This window comes from Hemicordylus capensis, chromosome 1, assembly GCF_027244095.1.
Source record: "Hemicordylus capensis ecotype Gifberg chromosome 1, rHemCap1.1.pri, whole genome shotgun sequence".
NCBI lineage: Eukaryota > Metazoa > Chordata > Lepidosauria > Squamata > Cordylidae > Hemicordylus > Hemicordylus capensis.
Genome location: NC_069657.1, coordinates 279,784,664 through 279,807,778, shown reverse-complemented (window position 1 = coordinate 279,807,778; position 23,115 = coordinate 279,784,664). Strand labels below are relative to the sequence as shown.

At 43.3% G+C, this 23,115-nt stretch overlaps 1 protein-coding gene across 12 annotated transcripts in view; it reads left to right on the top strand.

Annotated features, from left to right (window-relative positions):
- LPIN1 (lipin 1) overlaps positions 1–23,115 on the top strand; it is a 125,815-nt gene that overhangs the window by 53,320 nt on the left and 49,380 nt on the right. For 3 of the 12 annotated variants that reach the window (XM_053285629.1, XM_053285627.1, XM_053285628.1), the window contains exons 3-4: positions 555–730; positions 3,853–4,217. The exons of 4 other annotated variants lie outside the window; for them this stretch is intronic. Coding sequence is in view for 1 of the 8 variants with exons in the window: in XM_053285622.1 (XP_053141597.1) it covers positions 9,789–9,872 (84 nt within the window). In the remaining 7 variants the exon portion in view is untranslated. Of the gene's footprint in view, positions 1–554; positions 731–3,852; positions 4,218–8,552; positions 8,620–9,680; positions 9,873–10,178; positions 10,314–13,152; positions 13,348–23,115 lie in introns of those variants that run through there. 5 more of the 12 variants (XM_053285633.1, XM_053285622.1, XM_053285632.1 and 2 more) reach the window with 5 other exon arrangements.

The window sequence follows — 23,115 nt, the reverse complement described above, 5'->3', positions numbered from 1 at the left end:
TGTTGTGGGGAGCGGCGCAGTGTTCTGGAGGCTGGGGAAATGCTGCCTGGCCTCCAGAAGTCCCCCCATGCACCGTGCGAGAAGTACGGTTCAGTGGGGGATTCCCCCTCAAACCGGGTCCTCTAGGCACCCGGCTCTGTCTGCTCAGGTTGTAGGCAGCTGGAGGAGACACATCACCAGGATCCCTGGTAGAAGGGTGCACTTGCACTCTTTTCCCAGGGGAAATTCCTGGGCTACCCTGGGAAATTTCCCAGGGGAAATTCTTGGGCTACCCGGTGGGACAGTGCCAGGACCGGCCACGTTCCTGGAGCTTCACACAAGCAGCTCTACATTGGTAGGGCTGCGCAAGCCTAGGTAGGGCTGCTCATGTGAACAGCCTCTAAGTCTTAAAAACAAACAAAACCTCTGCTCCACACAGTGCTTTAGAAAGGCATAGTTTTGTATAGTGGCGATTTAACAAGCTAGAGGTCAAACATCAGAAGCAAGCGCTAGAATGCGATGGTCCACAACAATGGCAGTGTATTGAATACAGCATATTACAATCCTCTATTTAGGATTAACCGGCATCAGCATTGCATCTGCCTTGCAAAAATCTGAGCACAAAGAGTATTGCCTTCATCCCAAACACTGCATAAAGATTTCTTGGATAGGAGAAGTCTGGGAATAATAAAGGAAACGTTCTCCTCTTACTTCGGATGACTGCTCTCTGTCCAACTCCATGAAGACAATGGTTGGTACTCTTTGCTTGTAGAGTTGCATAACAAGATCTAGGCTGCAACTGTATGTGCTCTTACTTGAGAGTTAGCCCTACTGAACAAGGTGGGACAACGTCTGAGTAAACAGGTGATTCCTTGTGTATTTGTAAGTGTTGTGCTTTGCAATATAATTAATAGCTCTGATGCTCCTAAATAGGGTTATCCACATCAATGGGTTAGTTTGGATGACATAGCCACCTTGCACTCATGATTATGAAGGGGATGTATAGAAAGCATTCCCTTTGGGAAGTCCTCAGTGGCTATTGAGATTACCAAACACCACATGCATGCAATAAAAGGACATCCATGGAACATGTTCTGACAGGTGTGGTTTTGGTGCATTCCCTTCATAATTGTGTGTGCTAGGAGCTGCATTGTACAATCCAGTCCTAAAGATTTTTGCTTATACTTAGGAACATAGGAACATCGGAAGCTGCCATATACTGAGTCAGACCATTGGTCTATCTAGCTCAGTATTGTCTTCACAGACTGGCAGCGGCTTCTCCAAGGTTGCAGGCAGGAATCTCTCTCAGCCCTATCTTGGAGAAGCCAGGGAGGGAACTTGGAACCTTCTGCTCTTCCCAGAGCGGCTCCATCCCCTGAGGGGAATATCTTGCAGTGCTCACACATCAAGTCTCCCATTCAGATGCAACCAGGGCAGGCCCTGCTTAGCTATGGGGACAAGTCATGCTTACTACCACAAGACCAGCTCTCCTCTCTACTTGTCCTGGCAAAAATATGATCTGGGGAAATAATGAAATAAGAGGCAGTTATTGTAAAGGCTTTTAAAAGTCTGGAGAAGGATGTGCTTACAATGGCTTCTACTTTTGCTTTTCCTTCTTTGCTGTTGTCAGCAATAATTGTATCTAAACAAAAAGCTTCGCCTTAGGTGTAAATAATAAGCTGATGACATTTGACTGAAAAAGAGTCCTTGCTAGAAGAACAGCACCACTGATACCCCAATACACACTGTGGAGATTGTTACTTTCCCACTTTGGATGAATGCAATTGGGGTCAGGTCATTTTGGAGGTTATTTATTTATTTATTTAACAGATTTTTATACTGCCCAAAACTTATGTTAAGGCAAGATAAGAGATACATTTAACTCACCCTTCCTCCTTCAGCAACCAAATAAAGGTCTACACAAGAATAGCAAGTGGTCATAATTAGTGTTACTTACAGCTCAATCCTGTACATATTTATTGGGAAGTAAGTCTCACTGTGCTTGATGGGGTTTACTTCCAGGGCACAGAATTTCATCCTTAGACCACTCTCCTGACAATAGGCTTTCGTGTGTGTGTGGTGTGTGTGTGTGTGTGTGTATGTGCCCTGGACGATCAAATTCCAGTTAACGTCTGACTTTGTTATGAGCCAAAAACGCACAGATATTCTTGCTTCTCATCCCAGGCAGCCCCAGTTAGTCTTCTATCCTCATGTCATGCATGTGGAGTCCTTGAGGCCCCCATTGCCATTGCTGCCTAACACCATAGCCAATGGGTGAAATTCTAGAGGGAAAAGGAAACGCCCAACAGTTGCATAGCAACAACAGTCTAATTGTCAACACACTCTCCTCCTTCTGGGGGAATGGTGATTTTTTTGGTTTTCCTGTTCCCTAGAGTGGGATCCAGGCTTGTGTGCATGTGTTTTCAGTTGTCAGATGTCTTGCTGGCAAAGCGTAGGAGAAGTGGTGGATATGATATTCTTGATGTATATTTATTTATAATGTATTATATTTATAAACTGCCTAGCACCTAAACCTCAAGGCGGTGTACACCACTTAAAACAATATATAGAACTCAATAAAAACAAAAGTTTTAAACTCATTTTAAAAAATAGCTTTAACAAAAACATTTGAATAAGAGTTGTAGCAAAAGGCCTGAGAAACAAGTGCGTCTTAAGCGATTTTTTAAAGGCAGTCAGAGATGGAGAAGTTCTTTTATTGACAGGAAGCACATTCCAAAGCTCTGGGGCTGCCATAGAGAAGGCCTGGTCTCGTGTAGCCACCAAACGAGCCGGTGGCAGCCGTAACTGAACCTCCCCATACTGATCCTGGCTACTGGTTATGCCGTTGTCCTCCCTTGTCAGACAGAATGAGTTAGCACCAAGGTGTCTAAAGTTAAAAGATGACACATACGCAAGAGTGTGTTTTAAAGAAACCTTTCAGTCTGCAAGTGCTCATCTTATTTGGGCTGCCAAATTCATACTGGTCACAGTCATTACTTAACCATGCGCTTTGAGTTTTGCCATCTTGAATACTGGAAAAGGTTCCTCTGCAGTTGGTGGCTTGTCTGGTGGCTACTCAGGGACTGGCCTTCTCCATTGCTGCCCCGAGGCTTTGGAACACACTTCCTGCTGAAATAAGAGCCTCCCCATCTCTTACAACTTTTAAAAGGGCAGTCAAGACTCATTTGTTCACCCAGGCTTTTAATTACTGTTTTAATTGTGTCTTAATTGTGTTTTAATAGTTTTAACTTTTAAATTTTAATGGTTGAAATGTTTTACTCTTTTATTGGCTGTTTTAATTGTTTTGTAAACCGCCCAGAGAACTTGTGTTTGGGGCGATATAGAAATGTATTAAATAATAATAAAATAATATCCCTGAGCAGTCAAGTGGCCAAAACTCAAACAAAAGAATAGTCTTGTTCTTTGATAGCTGGGAATTTCTCTCCCGCCTTTGTAATTTGACAGAGTAATCTGTGAGAATGTCATCTGACACTCTCCAGCTAAAGGGCAGGTCCAGACAAAGCTTTTTGAAAGAGATTTGCTGTTTTGAATTTGGGAGAGGTGGTGGGGAGAGTAAAGAGCAGCCCTGTGCGGAGGCTACAGCAGGGGCTCTCTGGAAGAATCAATTGTTCTAAGAGCCTGCTTGTTTCCAAATTCAAAAGAAACAAAACCTTGAAAATGTTCAGTTTGGGGAAGAGGGAGGCACATCACAATGCGATCAGTACTTGCTCTGATCCTATGGCTACTCCTTAATTTAACAGCCTTTGGGATGTACTTGCAGTTTTTCACTGGACCACGAGGCATTCATGTCTGTCCTCTCATTTCCCTTTCATCTCATTTTTTCCCCTTTCCTCTTGCATTTCTTATTTAAAGAGACTTCTGGAAACATCATAGTCTTCTGAGGATGATGCCACAATGACACCGTTTGACAACAGGCTTTTCATAAAACATGGGCAGTAAGGAGGCGTGGGGTCAAGGCTGTAGGATTTCAGGAGAGGGGGGATAAAGGAAAGAGGAACAAATAGACTGGAAAAGAAATTATAGCAGAAATGGGAAAGGCAACAGGGGACTAATTCAAGGAAGAGTCCCAAAGGACTTTGGTTATATGGAGTCAGACATCTACAGTTCACCAGACTCAAGAATTCCTCTGGGGACCAACCCAACCAGCTTGTCAGTCTTCAGCATATCTGTTAGATAGATTTGAGACACAGACCCAAGATGGAATACTAAGGAATCAGGTGAGAATGCTATGTGAAGTGCTACAAAACATGCCATCTATACATTTTTTGCTTTTAAAATAAGTATGTTAGCTAATTTCTAAAAACCCCTGTTCTTCAGGATTTAGTCATTTAAAACTGAAGTGAAATTGAGAAACATGGATAAGCAGTTTGTAAAAGGGCAAAGAACTAAGGCCAAATCTTATGCCAACTTACCTTGGAGTAAGTCCCATGCAACATAGTAGGGGTTATTTCTGAGTAACCATGTATATTTCTGAGTAACCATGTGGTCACATACACACACATTTCTACACACACAAACACACACACACACGAACATAGGAAACTGCCATACAGGTGAAACTCGGAAAATTAGAATATCGTGCAAAAGTCCATTAATTTCAGTAATGCAAATTAAAAGGTGAAACTGATATATGAGACAGATGCATTACATGCAAAGCGAGATAAGTCAAGCCTTAATTTGTTATAATTGTGATGATCATGGCGTACAGCTCATGAAAACCCCAAATCCACAATCTCAGAAAATTAGAATATTACATGGAACCAAGAAGACAAGGATTGAAGAATAGAACAATATCAGACCTCTGAAAAGTATACAGTGTACTGTGCTTGATTGGCCAGCAAACTCGCCTGACCTGACCCCATAGAGAATCTATGGGGCATTGCCAAGAGAAGGATGAGAGACATGAGACCAAACAATGCAGAATTGCTGAAGGCCGCTAATGAAGCATCCTGGTCTTCCATAATACCTCATCAGTGCCACAGGCTGATAGCATCCATGCCACGCCGCATTGAGGCAGTAATTGCTGCAAAAGGGGCCCAAACCAAGTACTGAATACATATGCATGCTTATACTTTTCAGAGGTCCGATATTGTTCTATTCTTCAATCCTTGTCTTCTTGGTTCCATGTAATATTCTAATTTTCTGAGATTGTGGATTTGGGGTTTTCATGAGCTGTACGCCATGATCATCACAATTATAACAAATTAAGGCTTGACTTATCTCGCTTTGCATGTAATGCGTCTGTCTCATATATCAGTTTCACCTTTTAATTTGCATTACTGAAATTAATGAACTTTTGCACAATATTCTAATTTTCCGAGTTTCACCTGTATACTGAGTCAGAACACTGGTCTATCTAGCTCAGTATTGTCTTCACAAACTGGCAGTGGCTTCTCCAAGGTTGCAGGCAGGAATCTCTTGTGTGCATGTGAGATACATTAACAGGCTAGGAAGCTGCCTTATACCAAGTGAAACCATCTATACAGTATTTCCCAGCCTAAGAATGAATCCTGAACTTTCTGCATGCAGAACAGGTGCTTTCCCACTGAATTAGAATCCTTTCCAAACAGGTGTCTCTGCCCCACCTAGAAAAGGTTAATACCGAGGATCCTCTTAGCAACTCTGTAAGGTAAGTTAGGCTGAGACTTAATGACTGCCCCAAGGTCATTCCATAAGCTTCATGGCTGAGCAAGGATTTGAACCTGGGTCTCCTTAGTCTACCTATCCACAACACCACATCAGCCACACTTCTGTCTGCCTCACCAAACTATGGTGCTGGAAGTCTGTGCCTCCCACATATTTCTTGTACTACTGTTTTCCCTGAATAACCAGACTGATCAGTTCAAGAACCTTATTGTCTAATCTCTCCAGCTGATTGGTTGGCAACAGCAGAACACACAACACGTTGCTGAGGCTATATGGAGAGTTTGTTTGACCAGTCTGTTTCTACCTTAGAAATGTACATACCTGGCGTGGTACTGTAGTGTTGCAGCTTTGATGAAAAATGAATACTCATAATCCTAAGCACGTTTAACTGGGAAGTAAGCCCCACTGAATTGGTGTGAAATTTAGCACCAAATTCAGTTGGGCAGTGGATCGATTATAAGGCCTACACACATTTGGCAAATAGACTAGCATGGCAGAGCTGCACGTCGCCTTGCATCCCAGCCTGCCTCTGTGTATTCAGAGTAATGTCTAAACCAGATGTATATTCCTATGTATGACAAAATGTAGACTCCATTTAGGCATTATGTTGAATATGATGACATGATGCTGTGATCCCATGTTCGGTAGACTCAGTTTGCTGAATGGGTGTGTATGATCCCATGATGGAGGAGGTCTAAGCTGTTTAAGTTGATTAGGAAATGGAAATAAACTCTCATGGGAGGGCTAGTACCTTCATGGGGCAGAACACAGGTGGTCTTTCCTTGGGAAGCAGAAAGGCACCAGTTCCTTCCTGGACTCTCCAGTTAAAATGACCTTATAGCAGGGCTGGGCAAGCCTGCTGCTATCTTGGAGAGCTGCTGCCAATCGGAGCTGACAGTACTGGGCTACGTGAACCAAGTGTCTGACGCAGTATCATACATAGAGCATGTCACCCTGAGTCTTTGCCAAAGGGCCCTGGGTTTCAGAGGAGGGCAGTTATTGACTTTAATTCCGATAATGAAAGCTCATTTGTCAAAAAGAGATTTTGGCTCATGAGGCTGAACCTATTGCCAAGTTTGTTTGATGACATGGGTCTGAAGGCAAACTTTTGCCTTCATTCTGTAAATGAGTATCATGGTATACCAATGATTGACAGAACCAATGATAAGAGAAGAACCAGCATCAGCATCCTGAAATGTTGCCCTGGAGGAATACAAACACATTTTCTGTGACATCTGCAAGAGTATTAAACCAACTGGTTCATAAAGCTTAATTTCACATAATCTGAGCATTTTATTATTTGAACCAAACAGCCAGTTCTCAGCCTCAACACAGCCAGACTGTAAGCAGTCCAGGCCTCTGTATTAGAGATGGATATCAAAGGCATGCATCGACTTGCTTAAGAGCAAGGTGTGTGTATGTGTCAGACAGCGCTAAAAAGGACATTATCACAATAAATGCTCTTAAAATACACTGTGCTGGCTTTTAATTTTGAATTACTGGGCCACTGGACTTTCCTGTGTATCCTCCCCCCCGCCCCATCACACCTAGGGTGTCTGAAATGGCACCCCTTGGCGGAAAAGGAACTTCTGTGGAAGACAGCCTCAGGCAAACCTTTTGCTCAAGCCCTCAAGCAGCCTCTTATAAACAGTGGGCTATTTGCAGAACTACCCAGTCCCATTTCGATTGCTAACAATGCTAATTTAAGAGTCAAATTGGGTAAATAACCAGTTGTATGGAACTTAATCTGAAAAGGTCATGTTGTATATAAGTAGGAGAGGACTGCATAAAGATGTGCTACCATAGAGGGTGAAAAATGCAGGCTAATATTCTAGCTGAAATTCTGCTGTTACGAAAGTGCTGTTCACATGTTATGTTCAATGCATGCATGATCTGTGTACAGTATGTACATACAGATCTGAATGCACATACAGTTATTCACACATTATGTTCAACAGTACACTTCCTATCTGTAACCTGGATTTGAGAGGGTCTGCTTCACTTTTTAAAATGAACAAATACACAGTCACTCACACAAACACGTGTACATGCAGGTAAGGTACCTGTGTGCTTGTACAATGTAACATCTGATCAAGGTGGTATCAAAACTCCCATTGATTTTAATGGAGCAGAATGGCAGCCAATATAATCAGCAACAGGCACATAGCTCTGTATTATTTTTAAAAGGGAGATGCAAGTACAAAAGAATAGACCAGCCCTTGATACACAATCAGGTTTCTGCTTGTTCATAGAAGCTCAGCATTTCAGAAGACTTTTTTTTAACCTGGATGTGCCTGTACACTTCCAGGCAAAACCCCGGGGGAATAAGCAAGAATATAGTAATTACTTATTTATTTATTAAAAATATTTATACCCTGCCCCTCCAGTGCACTACTGCCTGGGGCGGCTCACAACAATAAAATAGATACGAGACACAATAAAAGTAATAAAATTAACCAAATTGAACAAACAAGTTAAAAGACAGGTTAACTACACTCATTATTATGTTTAACTTAAAAGTTATTTTAAAAGCTAAACACTGAAAATTATAAAAAGCTAGAGAACCTACCAGATATAACAAAAAATGGAGCATTAACCCCCCCCCTTAAAAAGGTGTGTTTTAAGTTGTTTTTTAAAAACACTGAGGGAGGGAACTTGGTGAAGCTCTTCAGGGAGGGCGTTCCAAAGCCAAGGGGCCACAACCGAAAAGACCCTATCTCTTGTCCCTGCTTAAAATAATATACCAAATTGTCTCCTCCTTGACAAGCTATCTTCAACTTTTGCTCTCAAATAGATGTGCACCGAGATAATTTTGGAGCCTGGACCTAAAGGCCTTTGGAGGCCTCCCTCCCCTGCAAATTAAGCATCTCATGTTCGGCTGGGCGACCACACCACCAGGGACAGACTAGAGAGGGTTGACGGGGGGAACTCCAGGGGCTGTGGAGGCCCTTGATCTCGCCCCGAAGTCCAGTGGTAAGAGTGCTTTTGCCCTCAAAAGACAGCATTGAGTTGCATGGATGTTAATGATAGTTGGCGTTCCCCTTTTGAAGGGTACCCTTCCTCCCTCTGCCTTTCCGCTGTCTTGACCAACTTTCTCCCATTTGTCGCCCCCACCCCCGGTGACCACACACTCTCCTCTGGTCTTGGATTTCTCCAGTGACCCTCCACCCTCTGTGCCCACCGAAGATTACTTGTTGCTTCCTTTTAGAGCAGACAAGGGAACACGATTGCTCAAACAAGAAGCAAACTACCTAGAAGGAAGCAACAAGGTTTGTTAAATAATAAAAACATATGAAGGAGAGTGCTGTGAAACTCAGCGTTAAGCTCCTGAAACTTACTACCCTACATAATAAATGACGGTTCTTTGGGTTTATTTTTAATTTGCCTCTGATCAGGGAGGGACTCTTAAAAACACGTGGCCAACAGGGTTTGCCTTAGTATATGAAAGGAGCGTGGGAAATGCAGGCTGCTGCTTGTGTTATTGATGTATCTGCAAGTTACAAGTGCTACAGAAATAAGACTGTTGTTGCAAGAATTCCACAAATCACCATATGGCACCTTAAAAATTAACAGATTTATTGTAGAATAAACTCTAATAGTTTTTAAGGTCGCATATAAGACTCCTCACACGCGTGCCAAAAACAAAGCATCATTTCTGTCAGCGTTTCCACCTAGCTCTTCCTTTTCTTCGGCTAATGAGATTACGGGGGGGGGATCCCCCCTCCTTTCTCTTCAAAATATACCGCTGCTATGCACGTTGATTGCTAACGCCTGAAGGTTAAGTCCCGGTCTCCAATGGCTGCACTGATTTTTAACGCCAGCCTGAGGACAATGGTGTTTGCGACACGTGCCCGAAAAACTCATGCAAACAAAATTCCAGCGCACCGCCCAAATTGCTCACGAGTTTCCTCGCGGATCCGCCTCTTTCCCGACAGCTGGGTTCGGCTGAGGCCAGGCAGCCTCCTGATTGGCCGGAGGGATCACCTCAGGTCTCCTCCTCCTAGCGCTGAGTCACAATGCAATAGCCAAGCAGAAAGCGTACAAGCTTCGAAAGGAAGGGCGCTGCTAGGGGGGACTGTGACGGCCAAAGCACATCAAATCAAGTGTTTTCTTTTTGGCATATTTTCTTGCTTCTGTAGACGATGTGGTGTAGTAGCGCGAATGGATTTGAGCATGTGCAAAGTGCCTTTGCCTCATCGCTAAGTAGCCATAACCAGGCACCATATGTATGTATTAGGGGTTGGGTGTTCCGCTGAAAAGGCGGACTAGGTTTATGTAGAAGAGAAGATTTTCGTGAAAGCAGAGTGTCTCAGATATGATCATTCTGTTATTATGATTATTTCGATTTCTGTACCGCCCTTCCAAAAATGGCTCAGGGCGGTTTATTCTAGGGGTACAAAGTGTCTTCGGTAGCCTTGCTTGAAAGTGTTCCACGGAAGTTTCTCTTTTGGAGACTGTGGTACATATATTGTTGCAGAAAAATAATCAGTTTGCTATTTTTATGTAGGAAAAAAGCACATATAATAAGCAGCTTATATTTTCACTCCAATATAGTGAAATTCTGAGATAAGAAATATCTATTTGATTTTGCCTTTTAAGTCCTCTTTTAATGTCAAAAACCCTGGAAAGCTGGCAAAAAAAAAAAGCTCTGATATTAAAAACTAAAGGTATGTTCATAAGTGCTGCAAAGATTAGGTGTTACTTGAATGTTGTTAGTGTGAGTTGAGAACAAAATGATTTGCACAATCTGTTCAGAATACATACACTTTATTTTATGTATGTATGCTTCCCCTAGCTCTTTATACTGAAAGACTAAGATATATTAACTAGAATTATGTACATTGGATTTAAAAATACCTCCCCTCCTCACCCTTTAATACTTCCTCAACAATATTTGCTAGCTACACGTTTCAGACTAAAACATGTTCTTATGAATGCCACACTGATGTATTGTTGCACTAGGCAACTGTCGGCTTCACCATGAAGTGTGTGGACTGAGCTGAAAAGGTGGTGGCTGTATATACAGGTATGTTGGAAGTATACTAAACAATAAACCAAATTCAGAGCAACTACAATACCCCTTTCTCCATTTTGATAGTTGAAGTGTTTAGCTTAAATAGTTGCTGGAACAACATCAAATGTGGCAATTCTGGTATAGGCGTCCCAAGGGGGGGGCAAAAAAGGGCACTTCCCCCCATTGGACAGTCCCATTGAATCAATATATTGAATTCCATCAGCTGAATATAATGGGCTTTTTTGCCAGGTTACTTAGTGGATATAATCAAATTGCAGCCTTTGCTGCCCCCCCTCCCCACCCCCAAAAAGTTCCTTAGACACTCATGAGTTCTGGTTTCTGGCAGAAACCTCCTCTTCAGAAGTCCAGTTGGGTCCATCAAGAGAATTATTTGCAGGTAGGCCCTGACACGTCATTCGGTTGCAGTATGTTTTCAGTGATCTCATATGCAAAGAACCTCCTTCATCTGCTCCATAATCATATATTTGATGTTTGTTCCATTTTGTTACGGATCATTATAGAGAAGCTTCTGGCATGAAGGGCTTTAAAGCCTTTATCTTATTTAATCCTCTCACAGCCCAACCCTGTGATGTTACTTCTGTCTTACAAATCAAGGAAATGAGGCTGAGAGATTGTGACATGCCTGGTGTGTTTATGGGGATGCACTGCATACTTACAGGTGCATTCTCATGAAGAGTCCCCACTCTCCCAACCCATTTCTGATGCTTTGAAAACAGTTTTCTGTTTTTAAAACAATGGCATGGTTTTGCTGTGTGGGCTCTTGCAGGAGGTTACTTCTTTACCTTACTCTATTTCTGTCTCCTTTCCTTAGTTGCGGTTGGATTTTGGTGGGCTGGGGTCTTTGACCAAGGCCTTATTGTGCTATTGTGTTGCATGGCTGGTCTGCAGCTGAGCACTGTTATATCCTGCTCTCCAAGGGAGCTCTTCTGGTCGTTGAGATCTGGGGTTATCGTTATGAGTTGATGTTGACGTTTTGCACTCATTATGTGTCCGTGTGTGTCTGTGGTGGTGGGAGGTCCTCCTTACATGGTTTGGCATGCCTAGTGCTGCTTTCCTTCTCATCTAGCTCCCTTTCCAGACCTGTGCAAAGCTTATGGATCAGCCCAGTAGTGTTGTCCTGAATCATGCTGCATGTATGGAACACCCGGAGTGTTCCTGCTGCACTGCTGTAGCTCCATGGCATGTAGCATTGCACTGTGATGCGATGTCTCTTGTACCTGACTTTTTGCTTTGTACTTGCTAGAGGTATAACATGTCTCTTAAATAATTCCCTCCAATGCACTTATGTATTGTGGCTAACATGACTGTTTCAGTGTATTTGTGCACATTGAACCAGTCTTGTGTGATCTGGCATATTTCAGATATTCACAAGTGTTGAATCATTCACAAGGGCACATCTACACAGTTTAGCATACATAGATCTATTGAGAGAGGCAGTTCTGATCAGATGCGTAACAGTGTTGTATGAATAAAATCTGCCTTTTTCCCTTGTTCTCCATTATAATTTGCATGAATTAAAAAAATTCCATCAACAGTTAACCACTCTTAATGAAATCTCAAATGCTGCTTCTTCCTCTTCCTCTTCCTTTATATACTACTTTTCAACAAAGTTTTCAAAGTGGTTTACATAGAAAAATGAAGAATAAATAAGATCGTTCCTATCTCCAAAGGGCTCACAATCTTAAAAAAGAAACATAAGGTAAATATCAGCAACAGTCACTGGAGTAATGCTGTACTGGGGTTGGATAGGGCCAGTTGCCCTCCCCCTGCTAAGTATAAGAGAATTAACAAGTATATAATAATAGAGATAATGAGAGATACTATACAAATGACACAATCAATTTATTGTTCTCATTATAGACAATAACCAGCTTATTTGTTTTATTGTGCATAAAATGATGCTTCTGATTTAACCCTCATCGAGTTTCATATGTTGGTTACTATGATACCTACCTCTTGTATTTTGTGTAACTCCATAGGCATTTCCCAATTTCCCCAGCATTTGGCTATCAGCAGCCTTGATGAAATTACCCAATTAATTGAGCCTATCTTCAGTGATTTATAGTCTCTTTCAATGATTTATAGTGTGCTCACAAGTACATACACCAAAGAAAAAGAAGAGGGTACTCAGAGGCTCACATAAAGGTGGACACAACCAATAGGAGACCTAACATCTGCAGTTACTGTGTGTACTCAGGGGTGTAGCAAGGTTGCCCCCTTCTTCTCCTTCAGATGCGGGAGAGGAAGAACAAAGAGCAAGCTGTTAGCCAGCCAGCGGGCTTCCTTCCCTCAGGGGCCCAGGGACATTTGTGCCCCCTCATTCAATTATAGCTATACCCCCTGTGAACCCTACATATGGTGGTTGTACTGCTGTTCTGATTCCCCCTTGATTCCCCCTTTCACAGTATTGTCTGTCTTCTCTGGGCTCCTCCTCCAGGGCGGGTACCAGGCTGCGGGTGTGGGATGAATTGACATCCCTGCAGCAGCCTGTTTGCACACAAAAGCAACGCACTGCACAGCTCTGGCAGGTGAGCGACTTCCCTTTTGTATTGTCGTCTTGTTGCTTGCCCTAGAAGAGGACAACAGTGATCTAGGAACAGCTGCCTTTTGCCTTCCCCGGAAAAGTTGCTGATGTTTCTCGCTGTAGACAGAAGGTGCAAAGACAGGTAAAGGAGATGATGGAGGGGGGGGGGGGGGGAGGACCACCCGCTAAGCAGATGCCAGATATTGGGAGAAATGTAAGAGAAGTGTGATAGTACTGATGGCAACTGAATTTTACTTGCAAAATGTTACCTTGCCTAAGATACTCATATTTAACCAAAGGCAAGGGTGTAGCTGTTTTGTGTGTGTCCTTTTTCCAGCTTGTTGTTTTTTTACCTAGACAACTCCCCTGATTGACTCTAAGTGCTTTCTGAAAAAGTATATATCTGCCTGCCAGAACCTCAGGGTACCCCCCTCTCCCCTCTCCCCTGTTGATCACCCGTTCACATTTGGATGTGAATGTGCATCTCCATATGAAAATAGACACAGTAGGGGAATAATTTTATCTTCTTCTTTTTTCTGGCTGATTTGATACATATTTCTCAAGGTGTAGGGGGTGGCAAAGGATCTGATAATGAAGGTGGCGGGGAGGTCTTCCTTCAAGGGCTTTTGTGGTGCCAGATATTTGCAGGCCCCATGTAGATCTTAGGCATTCGTGGAGGCTTGGTTGTGAGAAGAAAACGGTTATGTGTAAATTCAGACAGTCTGTCTCTCTTGCCTTCCTGCATGTTAGCTGCTGTTTTGGTGTAACAAGGATAGAGACTCTTTGGGCCTTGGTAGCAGTGAGCTACGTGACCTTTTCGAAATCTAAAATAAGATTTTCTAGCAATTGTTGTTGATATGTGAGGCAGTGCTGAGCTGGGCACCCAGCTTCCATTGATTCCGGCACCCTCTGAATCTCTGCATTCTGCTTTGGTTGCACAATCATCTAATGTGTATGGAGCTGGAGGACTGGTCCACAGAGACCGTTAGATGTCCTTAGGCAATGCTAATTACCCAAATGGTATTTTCGCCACTTGTGTTTCCTGAATATCATAGCTGTACTTCCAGGCCCTTTACGTTTGGGCCCAAATTCTCTGTAAATGACATCCACTTAAAACACCTTGTTTTCAGTGTAGTTGGAATCTTTTTAGCAGTTGTGTGAGGTACTGTTGCCAACATTTCTAGTATGCAACCTACTAGAATTTGGGGGCATAATCCAGCTAAAGTTGTACTCATGTGCCTTAATTCTACAATTAAAATCAGTAGGACCAGTGTAGCGGTTCCCAGCCTGGGGGCTTCCAGACATTGTTGACCTACAACTCCCATGATTCCTAGCTACAATAAATAAAGCTGGGGATGATGGGAGTTGTAGTTCAGCATCATCTGGAGGCCCCTGGGTTGGGAACCACTGGACTAGTGCATAACTTTGCCTGGAATATGCCCCTTTTCTCCTAGGAAAAAGGGGAAACCTTGTGGAGCCTGGAGAGGATTTAACTTGAGAAGCAGGCCATTTCATGAGCAATCCATTTATTTCTCAGTGAGAAAAATGAGTTGTAGGACAAATAGTTTCAGATACTACTTGTGGTTCGTGTACAGTTTATTTGTTTGCATTGAAAAATTTTAAACCATGCGAGTCTAGATATTGTCTCTTCCCAGAAAATGAGATAATATTTATATCATGGGATATCATGACTGGATAATATCGCATAATGGTAAACAGTATTTTGATTTTGGCCTTTTTAAATTAATCCAACAGTTAGTTATTACAGCAATTATATCAGCCTATACATTATATGAATACTTTTGCTGTAATTCAGTGACAGTGGAAAACTTCCAGACTAATGTGACATGTGCAGAAGAATGTTTCACATGCACAATGGGGGAGGGGGTGACTTTTACTAATCCTCCTCTTTTCAGCCACCTGAAAATATGTTCCCAAAGGCCGCACGACTCCTGTTATCTTGGCAGAATCTGTCACCTGCTAATTGGGCAAAGATGCATTTTTCAGAGTGCATAGGAACATAGGAAGCTGCCATATACTGAGTCAGACCATTGGTCTATCTAGCTCAGTATTGTCTTCACAGACTGGCAGCAGCTTCTCCAAGGTTGCAGGCAGGAATCTCTCTCAGCCCTATCTTGGAGATGCCAGGGAGGGAACTTGGAACCTAGATGCTCTTCCCAGAGCGGCTTCATCCCCTGAGGGGAATATCTTGCAGTGCTCACACATCAAGTCTCCCATTCAGATGCAACCAGGGCAGGCCCTGCTTAGCTATGGGGACAAGTCATGCTTGCTACCACAAGACCAGCTCTCCTGGTCAATTCTCTTTATATTTTGCAGGGAAGAGAGCAACTGTCCCTGTAAAGTTCCAGCATAGCATCCCTCCAGTACCAGTTGCTGGTGTCCGGTTTGTGCTTCTTTTTAGTTGTGAGCTTTCTGGAGACAGGGAACAATCTTCAAATTATTCCCTTTCTCTGAAAACCAATTTGATAACTTGTTGTTGTTGAAAAAGCAGAATATAAATAATAATTTTGGGTGGCCCAGAAATCTGGAGAGGGAAAGGGGGATTGGTGAAAATGTCCCCTTTGTGCATGTGACATGTTCTGCTGCTCATGTGATGTTATTCTCGATGTTGGCCAGTCACATTTAAGACACTGAAATCCATGGTAACTAACAAGTGATATTGAAAGCCATGTGGTGTAATGGCTAGAGAGCTGGACTTAGACTAGGGAAACAGGTTCAAATCCCTGCCCAGCCATGAAGTTCATTGGGTGTCTTTGGGCCCATTACCCTGTCTGGGCCTAACCTGTATTATGAGAATAAAGTGGAGAGGAAGCTGTGAATGCTTCTTACTTCTCGGAGGAAGGGTGAGATAAAAATGGAATAAAGAACATATATAATTTCAGTAGGAGTGACTAACTTTCTTTGCATTCAGGCCTTTTGGTTTTTCAGCCAGTTCCTTGAAGTAAGTTCCTTTGTGTTCAATGGGGCTTATTTCCAAATAGGTGCAAGGGATTGCAGTCTTGGACTAAGCTTAGACACATCTCAGAAACTATAAAGCTCCGCTTGTCTCATATAGACAGTGTACTGTAGTGGCACTGTAGGAAATTGGCTCTAGTCCGAAAGAGAAATTACACGTGAAGGCTGATATTTGACTGATCTGACATCTGCAGAATAGTATTGGTCTCTCTGGAACACCCATAACTCTTCTTTTTTTCAACTTCTGCAAAATGGTTTTGAACCCCACATGTTTGAATTTGGACTGTAAATGAAGTTTTTCGTTGGAAAACTATTAGGATGGAATTCACAGAACTGTGCTTCTATGAAAGTCTGGATGAAAAGAATGGGTTTCGTGTCCTAACCATGCTTTTTGTGTCCTAAACTGCACTCCTGCCTTGCATTCCAATTTTATTTACCGCTTTGTGGTTTTAGTGCACTTCAGTTTTAAAGGAAAGGCATTCTTTGTGCAATCAAGCATGACCAAATAACACACTAGGAGCTCTTTTGGAGGCTTCTGGCATGTTAGTGGATTTTGTAGTTGATAGTAATGTTTAGTTTATCACATCTGGTAAACAAATGCAAGTATTCGGACAAGGATATTCTTGTTTTGTTTGATACATAGTTTTGGCTTTAGAACTGGGACAATGCAGAAGCAATCTGGGATCTCTACCCAGATTGCAGCTGCATCACTGAACTGTTCGGATTATTTCAATAGCAACATGAAGGCTTCAGCTTGTGGCACACCATAACAGTTGTACACTGTGCAAAAGTATGCTTCAGAGTATGATAGGAATTTGTTTCGGCACACAGCCATATGTGGTTGGTGGTACTGAAGTTTAATATTAGGGACAGCTTTCAATCCATGCTGGGAAGGGACCTTGTTTTCTTTGGTAAAGCTAAAGTGTGCTGTCAAGTCGATTTTGACTCCTGGCGCCCACAGAGCCCTGTGGTTGTCATTGGTGGAATACAGGAGGGGTTTACCATTGCCTTCTCCAGTGCAGTATGAGATGATGCCTTTCAGCATCTTCCTATATTACTGTTGCCCAATATAGGCATTTCCCATAGTCTGGGAAACATACCAGCGAGGATTCAAACCGGCAACCTTCTGCTTGTTGGTCAAGCATTTCCCTGCTGTGCCACTTAAGGTGATATTTTCTTTGGTGCTGTTCTTTAAAAATAATTGATGAGAATGAAACAGCCCTCCTCCCATTAGTAAAGTGAGTATCCTGCATGTGAATGGAAAAATGGGGTGGGGGGAGGTGAGACATGGGTTTGGACATGTTGGGTGTTCCTGGAGGATTCTTTAATACAGGGGTTCCCAACCTGTGATACTTCAGATATTACTACAACTCCGAACATCCTCAGCTACAATTATTTTGGCTGGGGCTGATGAGAGTTGTACTTCAGCAACAACTGGAGTACTTCTGGTTGGGAACCCCTGCTTTAATATAAACTACCCTAAAGCCTCCCAAACTGGCAGTGGCCTGAGATTGCCTCTGAATGTTGGTAGCAAAGAGCAGCACTCAGGTTGCAGCTCTCTACTAGCTTGGACTGGGAGTTCAGCTGAAGGAAGCAATAGACTTGCTTGCTTTTTCACAGGGCTCTACTTCACATCTCAAACCTTTACTAACAACTGTCTTGTTCTCGGGAAGAGCAGCTAAAACAAATTGCTTTTATCTGTCACATCATCTACAATTATGCTTCTATGCAGGCACACCCCTTATTCCTAAATCATGGAAATGGCCTAACAGACCCCTTCTTCATGTGCAAGTGGGTGTTTCTGAGCTGATTGCTTTCTTCTCCTTTATGGGCAGGAAGGAGTATAGTAAGACTTGCTATTAATCCCTTATGGAAGGGGATAGATTAATGACCCAGTCTCCTCAATGGACGTAGTCTCTTAAAAGTGAGACAATGAGGACCATTTTAAGATTCTCTCTTCTTCTTCTTCTTCTTCTTCTGTCTTCTAATTTTGCAAATGCAGTAGCATCTCGTTTGCTTCTAGACATTAAAAGGCTTTAGAATGTTGACTCCTCCCTCTCCTGCGTTTCTGTCCTGGGAGTTTCTATATGACAGAAAAGAAAAGGAAGTAATTGAACACCAGTCTCGATCAACACTAGAGTGGTTGCTAAAAGGTTTACCGCCAGTGGTTTGAAGGTGTAGCACAATGATTTAGAGCGGATATTCCCTTTCCTGATCCTGCTAACTGCATGCTGCTTAGATCCCTGAGGAGCAGAATTTCCCAAACTCTTGATAAACCTTTTTCTGGATTAAAACCAGAGGCACATTTCATATTCAGAAAGATACATGTAACCCTCGCCTTACCAGCTAGAACAGGGCAGCTGACCCTATTTCAGGGAAAACTTCCCTGCTTGCACATCTAGACTAAGCTGGGTCATAGAATCATAGAATTTTACAGCTGGGACCTTGGACGTCTTCTAGGTTAACCTCCTCCTCACTACAGGAATCTACTACAATATTTCTAATAGATGATCATCTGGGCTCTGTTTGAAAACCTCTTAGAGAGGGAGAGTCCACCACTATATGAATGTCAAACAACTTTTACAGTTAGGAAACCCTTCCTAATGTTTCGCCTAAATCTGCTTCCTTGTAATTTCAGCCTAGGGGTTGTAATCCTACCCTCAGGAGCAACAGATACACTCCTCCTCCTTTGTGACAATCCTTCAGACATTTGACAATAATTATCGTAGCTGTCTTCTCCTCTTAAAGCTAAGGATACAGAATTCCTTCAATCCTCCCTAATCCTGGGCTGCCAAGTAGGTTGCTCCTTTGCCAGGGCCATACTCTCTTCTGAGGCAAAGCAATAGACCTCTGCTCTCTTATGAAGGCTGGGACTAGGTCCTAGACTTCTGCTGCAGAGGAATTAAAGGTAAAAGGTAAAGTGTGCCGTCAAGTTGATTTCGACTCCTGGCACTCACAGAGTCCTGTGGTTGTCCTTGGTAGAATACAGGAGGAGTTTACCATTGCCTCCTCTCATACAGTATGAGATGATGAGGCTATTCACACGATTGCAGAAAATTGGGCTGGCCTCCACTAGCCCGATTTTCTGTAATTGTGAGAACCACCGGGCTCGGCTGCGAGCCCGGTGGTTCTAGAGCGGGTAACCCGCTCAAGTACCCCTTCCCTAAAACCAGGTTTGTGGAGTGAGCACTCCGCAAACCTGGTTTTCAAGATCGTGAGTAGCCGTGCTTACTCACGAGGAGACCCCCGGAGGGGAGGCGAAAAGCCACCTCCTGGCTCCGGGGGTCTCCCCAGTATGCCCTGCATGCTCGTGAAGGGCATACTAGAACCCCTGAGCTCCCCAGCCCCTGCTGGCTCCGTCACAGAGCTGGCAATCGTGTTCCACCCAGGGCTCCTGCTTGCTCGTGTGCGGGGAGAGCGGGCTTAGCCCGCTCTCCCTGCTCAACTTCACAAACCAGGTCTCACTGATCGTGAGACCAGGCTTGATGCCTTTCAGCATCTTCCTATATCGCTGCTGCCCAAAATAGTACCAGTTGGGATTCGAACCAGCATCTTTCTGCTTGTTAGTCAAGCATTTCACCCCTGCTCCACTTAAGGTGGGCAGAAGAATTGCACTGTGTTAATTTCAGCTCTTTCCTTGGATATGAATTAGTGCTGGATTTAGGCACAAGCTAAGTAAGCTGCATACCAACAAATGACTAAATTTTGAGTTGTACATAGTTTGTTGAAAACTAAATTAGAAAAGAAACTGAGTGCAATGAATATTACTCTATTCAGTTGTTATAATATGCGTCCCCTCATATTGCTCTGTACAAGCAAGATGGAGGAACTCATTGTGGGAGGTTGGAATTTAGGAAGTGGCTTAGATCTGCCTTTTCTGGATGGGGTTACACTCCTCCAGAAAGAGCAGGTACATAGTCTGGGAGTACTTCTGGTCCCAAACCTCTCCCTGGTCTCTCCGGCTGAGCAGTGGCCAGGAGGGCTTTCTATCAGCTTTGGCTGATGTGCCAGCCACGTCCATTTCTGGAGATAAATGACTTTAAAATAGTGGTGTACATGCTGGTAACATCCAGACTTGACTGCTGCAAGACATCCTGTATTGGGCTGCCTTTGTACATAGTTTAATTATGTTCATTAATGTAATTAGAGCCTTCCCTTCTCTGGATGTTTTTAAGAAGGACCTGAAGACATACCTATTTGTTCAGGCTTTTAGTTTATGATTTTAATGTTTTAGAGTTTCTATCTGTATTTTAAACAGTTTTAATTGTGTTAATGTTTTAATTGTTGTGTCTTTGGATTGTGAACCGCTCAGGGACCTGCGTATGGGGCGGTATAAAAATGTGTTAAATAAATTTATTAAATAAATAAAAATTGTGTATGTGCTGAAAGTAGGTTGGAAGTCCGCTACACTGCTCACAGTTACAACAGTGTTTGTCTGAAGAGGTGAACACTGTAACCGCAATGGTGGGCTGAAATAGATATTTTGATTTTCGTTGTCCTTTTTGTTAGAATAATAATTTTTTAATCCTGTGGAACCTTCTAAGCTTGACATAGCTTAAGGCCTCAACATATCCTAATCTGAACCTGATTCTCGCCCACACTTTCCCTCATGCATTCATCCTCAGGGCTTTGGACAGACAAATGCTTGCATTTGCACTTCACATGCAATAATCTCAATCATAGCACAAATAAAAATAAAATTAATTCACATGGTACATTCTTACTTGTGCTTTTTACAAAACTGCTTAAGATATGCAGATTAACCCCATCAGCTTTTTTGGTGAGTTTTAACTAAGCTTCAGAAAGTACTTCTTACTTTGTGTAAGAACATAAGAACAGCCCTGCTGGATCAGGCACAAAGCCTATCTAGTCCAGCATCCTTTCTCACACAGTGGCCCACCAGATGCCTCTGAGAAGCCCACAGGCAAGAGGTATGTGCATGCCTTCTCTCCTGTTGCTCCCCTGCAACTGGTATCAAGAGGCATCATGCCTCTGAGGCTGGAGATGTCCCACAGCCACCAGACTAGTAGCCATTGATAGACCTGTCCACCATGAATCTGTCTAAGCCCCTTTTTAATTATGTGCTGTGTGAAAAAGTACTTCCTCTTGTCGGTCCTAAATTTCCCAACCATCAGTTTCATGGGGTGACCCCTGGTTCTAGCGTTGAGAGAAGGAGAAAAATGTCTCTCTGGCAACCCTTTCCACTCCACTTCCACTCCATAATTTTATACACCTCGATCATGTCTCCCCTTTGTCACCTCTTTTCCAAGATAAAGAGCCCCAGATGTTGTAGCTTAGCCTCATAAGGAAGGTGCTCCAGGCCCCTGATCATTTTGTTTGCCCTCTTCTGCATCATTTCCAATTCTACAATATTCTCCTTAAGATACAGAGACCAAAGCTGTACGTAGTACTCCAGATGTGGCCGTACTATCGATCTGTATAAGGTCATTATAATATTAGCATTTTAATTTTCAGTGGCCTCCCTAATGATTCCTAGCATGGAATTAGCCCTTTTCACAGCTGCCATGCACCAAGATGACACTTTCAATGAGCTGTCCACCACGACCCCAAGATCTCTCTCCTGGTCAGTCACCGACAGCTCAGATCCCATCAGCGTATATGTGAAGTTGATGTGTTTTGCCCCAGTGTGCATCACTTTACACTTGCTTACATTGAACCGCATTTGCCATTTTGTCACCCACTCCCCCAGTTTGGAGAGATCTTTTTGCAGCTCCTCACAATCCGTACTCTGTGTCCTCTTTGAAGTGGCAGCCTAAACCTCGTCCTACATATATACAGTACACATTTTCCCAGTCAGTTCCTGTAACAAGGAGCATCTCCTTCCAGCTTTGGGACAGCCCATTTAATAGTACCCCTAGCCTTTCCCTTTGCCAAGTCATTTGGGCCTCAGGGATGGGACCTTGTTTTCTGGTAAGTGGTGTTGCTTCTGGGGTTCCCTTCAGCTGTAGCTTATGTCTTATGAATCCTGGTGAGGCCTGGCACAGTTACTGCTATAGAACTGCCTCCTAGATAGGAACAGATCTTATTATTTGCTGTTTTCACTAAACATTATAGCAGTAGTGGTGTTAATTCCTGAGGAGACTGCTAACCCCATCAAGAACTACAATCGGGTGTAGGGACCATGGAGCAAGGGGGGGGGTGCGATTGACCCCTGGCTGCCAAGGTTGGTGGGGGCGGGGGGAGTGCCAGCTCCTTCCTGAAGTACTTGCTGGCTGGGAACGTGAAGTAGGTTCCTCTCCTCGAAAAGAGAGGGAAAGGAACTCCCAGTCATTGATTCTAGGAACTGCTGATGGGGAAAGGGAAAAACTGTTGGGGCTGACATCCCCCCCCCCCAGCATTGGCTCTACCCCCTTGCATTTGATATCAGATGCAGGAGGCATAGCTTGGCACTCATGATTGTAAGCCTAGGAAGTGGGGGAGCCACCGGAGGACTTCTTCCTCTGGCCACAACAAAGCTCCTTATGCCCCTGACTACAATAATCACCTGTGGCAGGGCATGGGAGACTACATGTCAACACAAGTGATATACAGGATCCACTGCAATTGACATTACATTATCTTGGTACTGAATATTGGAGGGGAGATTGTCTCCTCCAGATTGAGGCCTCAGTTTATCATTGGCAGTACCATCCATGAGTGGTGTGCACCGTACAGACAGTCCAGCTGTCCCAGACCAAGCTCTCTTTCCTGGAGATAGCATGGTTATTTCATCCTGGTGAGTCAGTAGGAGGGTTTTATCATGTGTGAGGTCAGGGCTTGGAAAATCTCAGGCACCAGAGCACAATGGTGCCTGGAAATTTAACTGTGGTCTAGATTAGGATATAGAGAACATAGGAAGCTGCCTTATTCTGAGTCAGACCCTTGGTCCATCCATTTAGTATTTTGTATTATTTGTCCCAGGCAGACCTGTTTC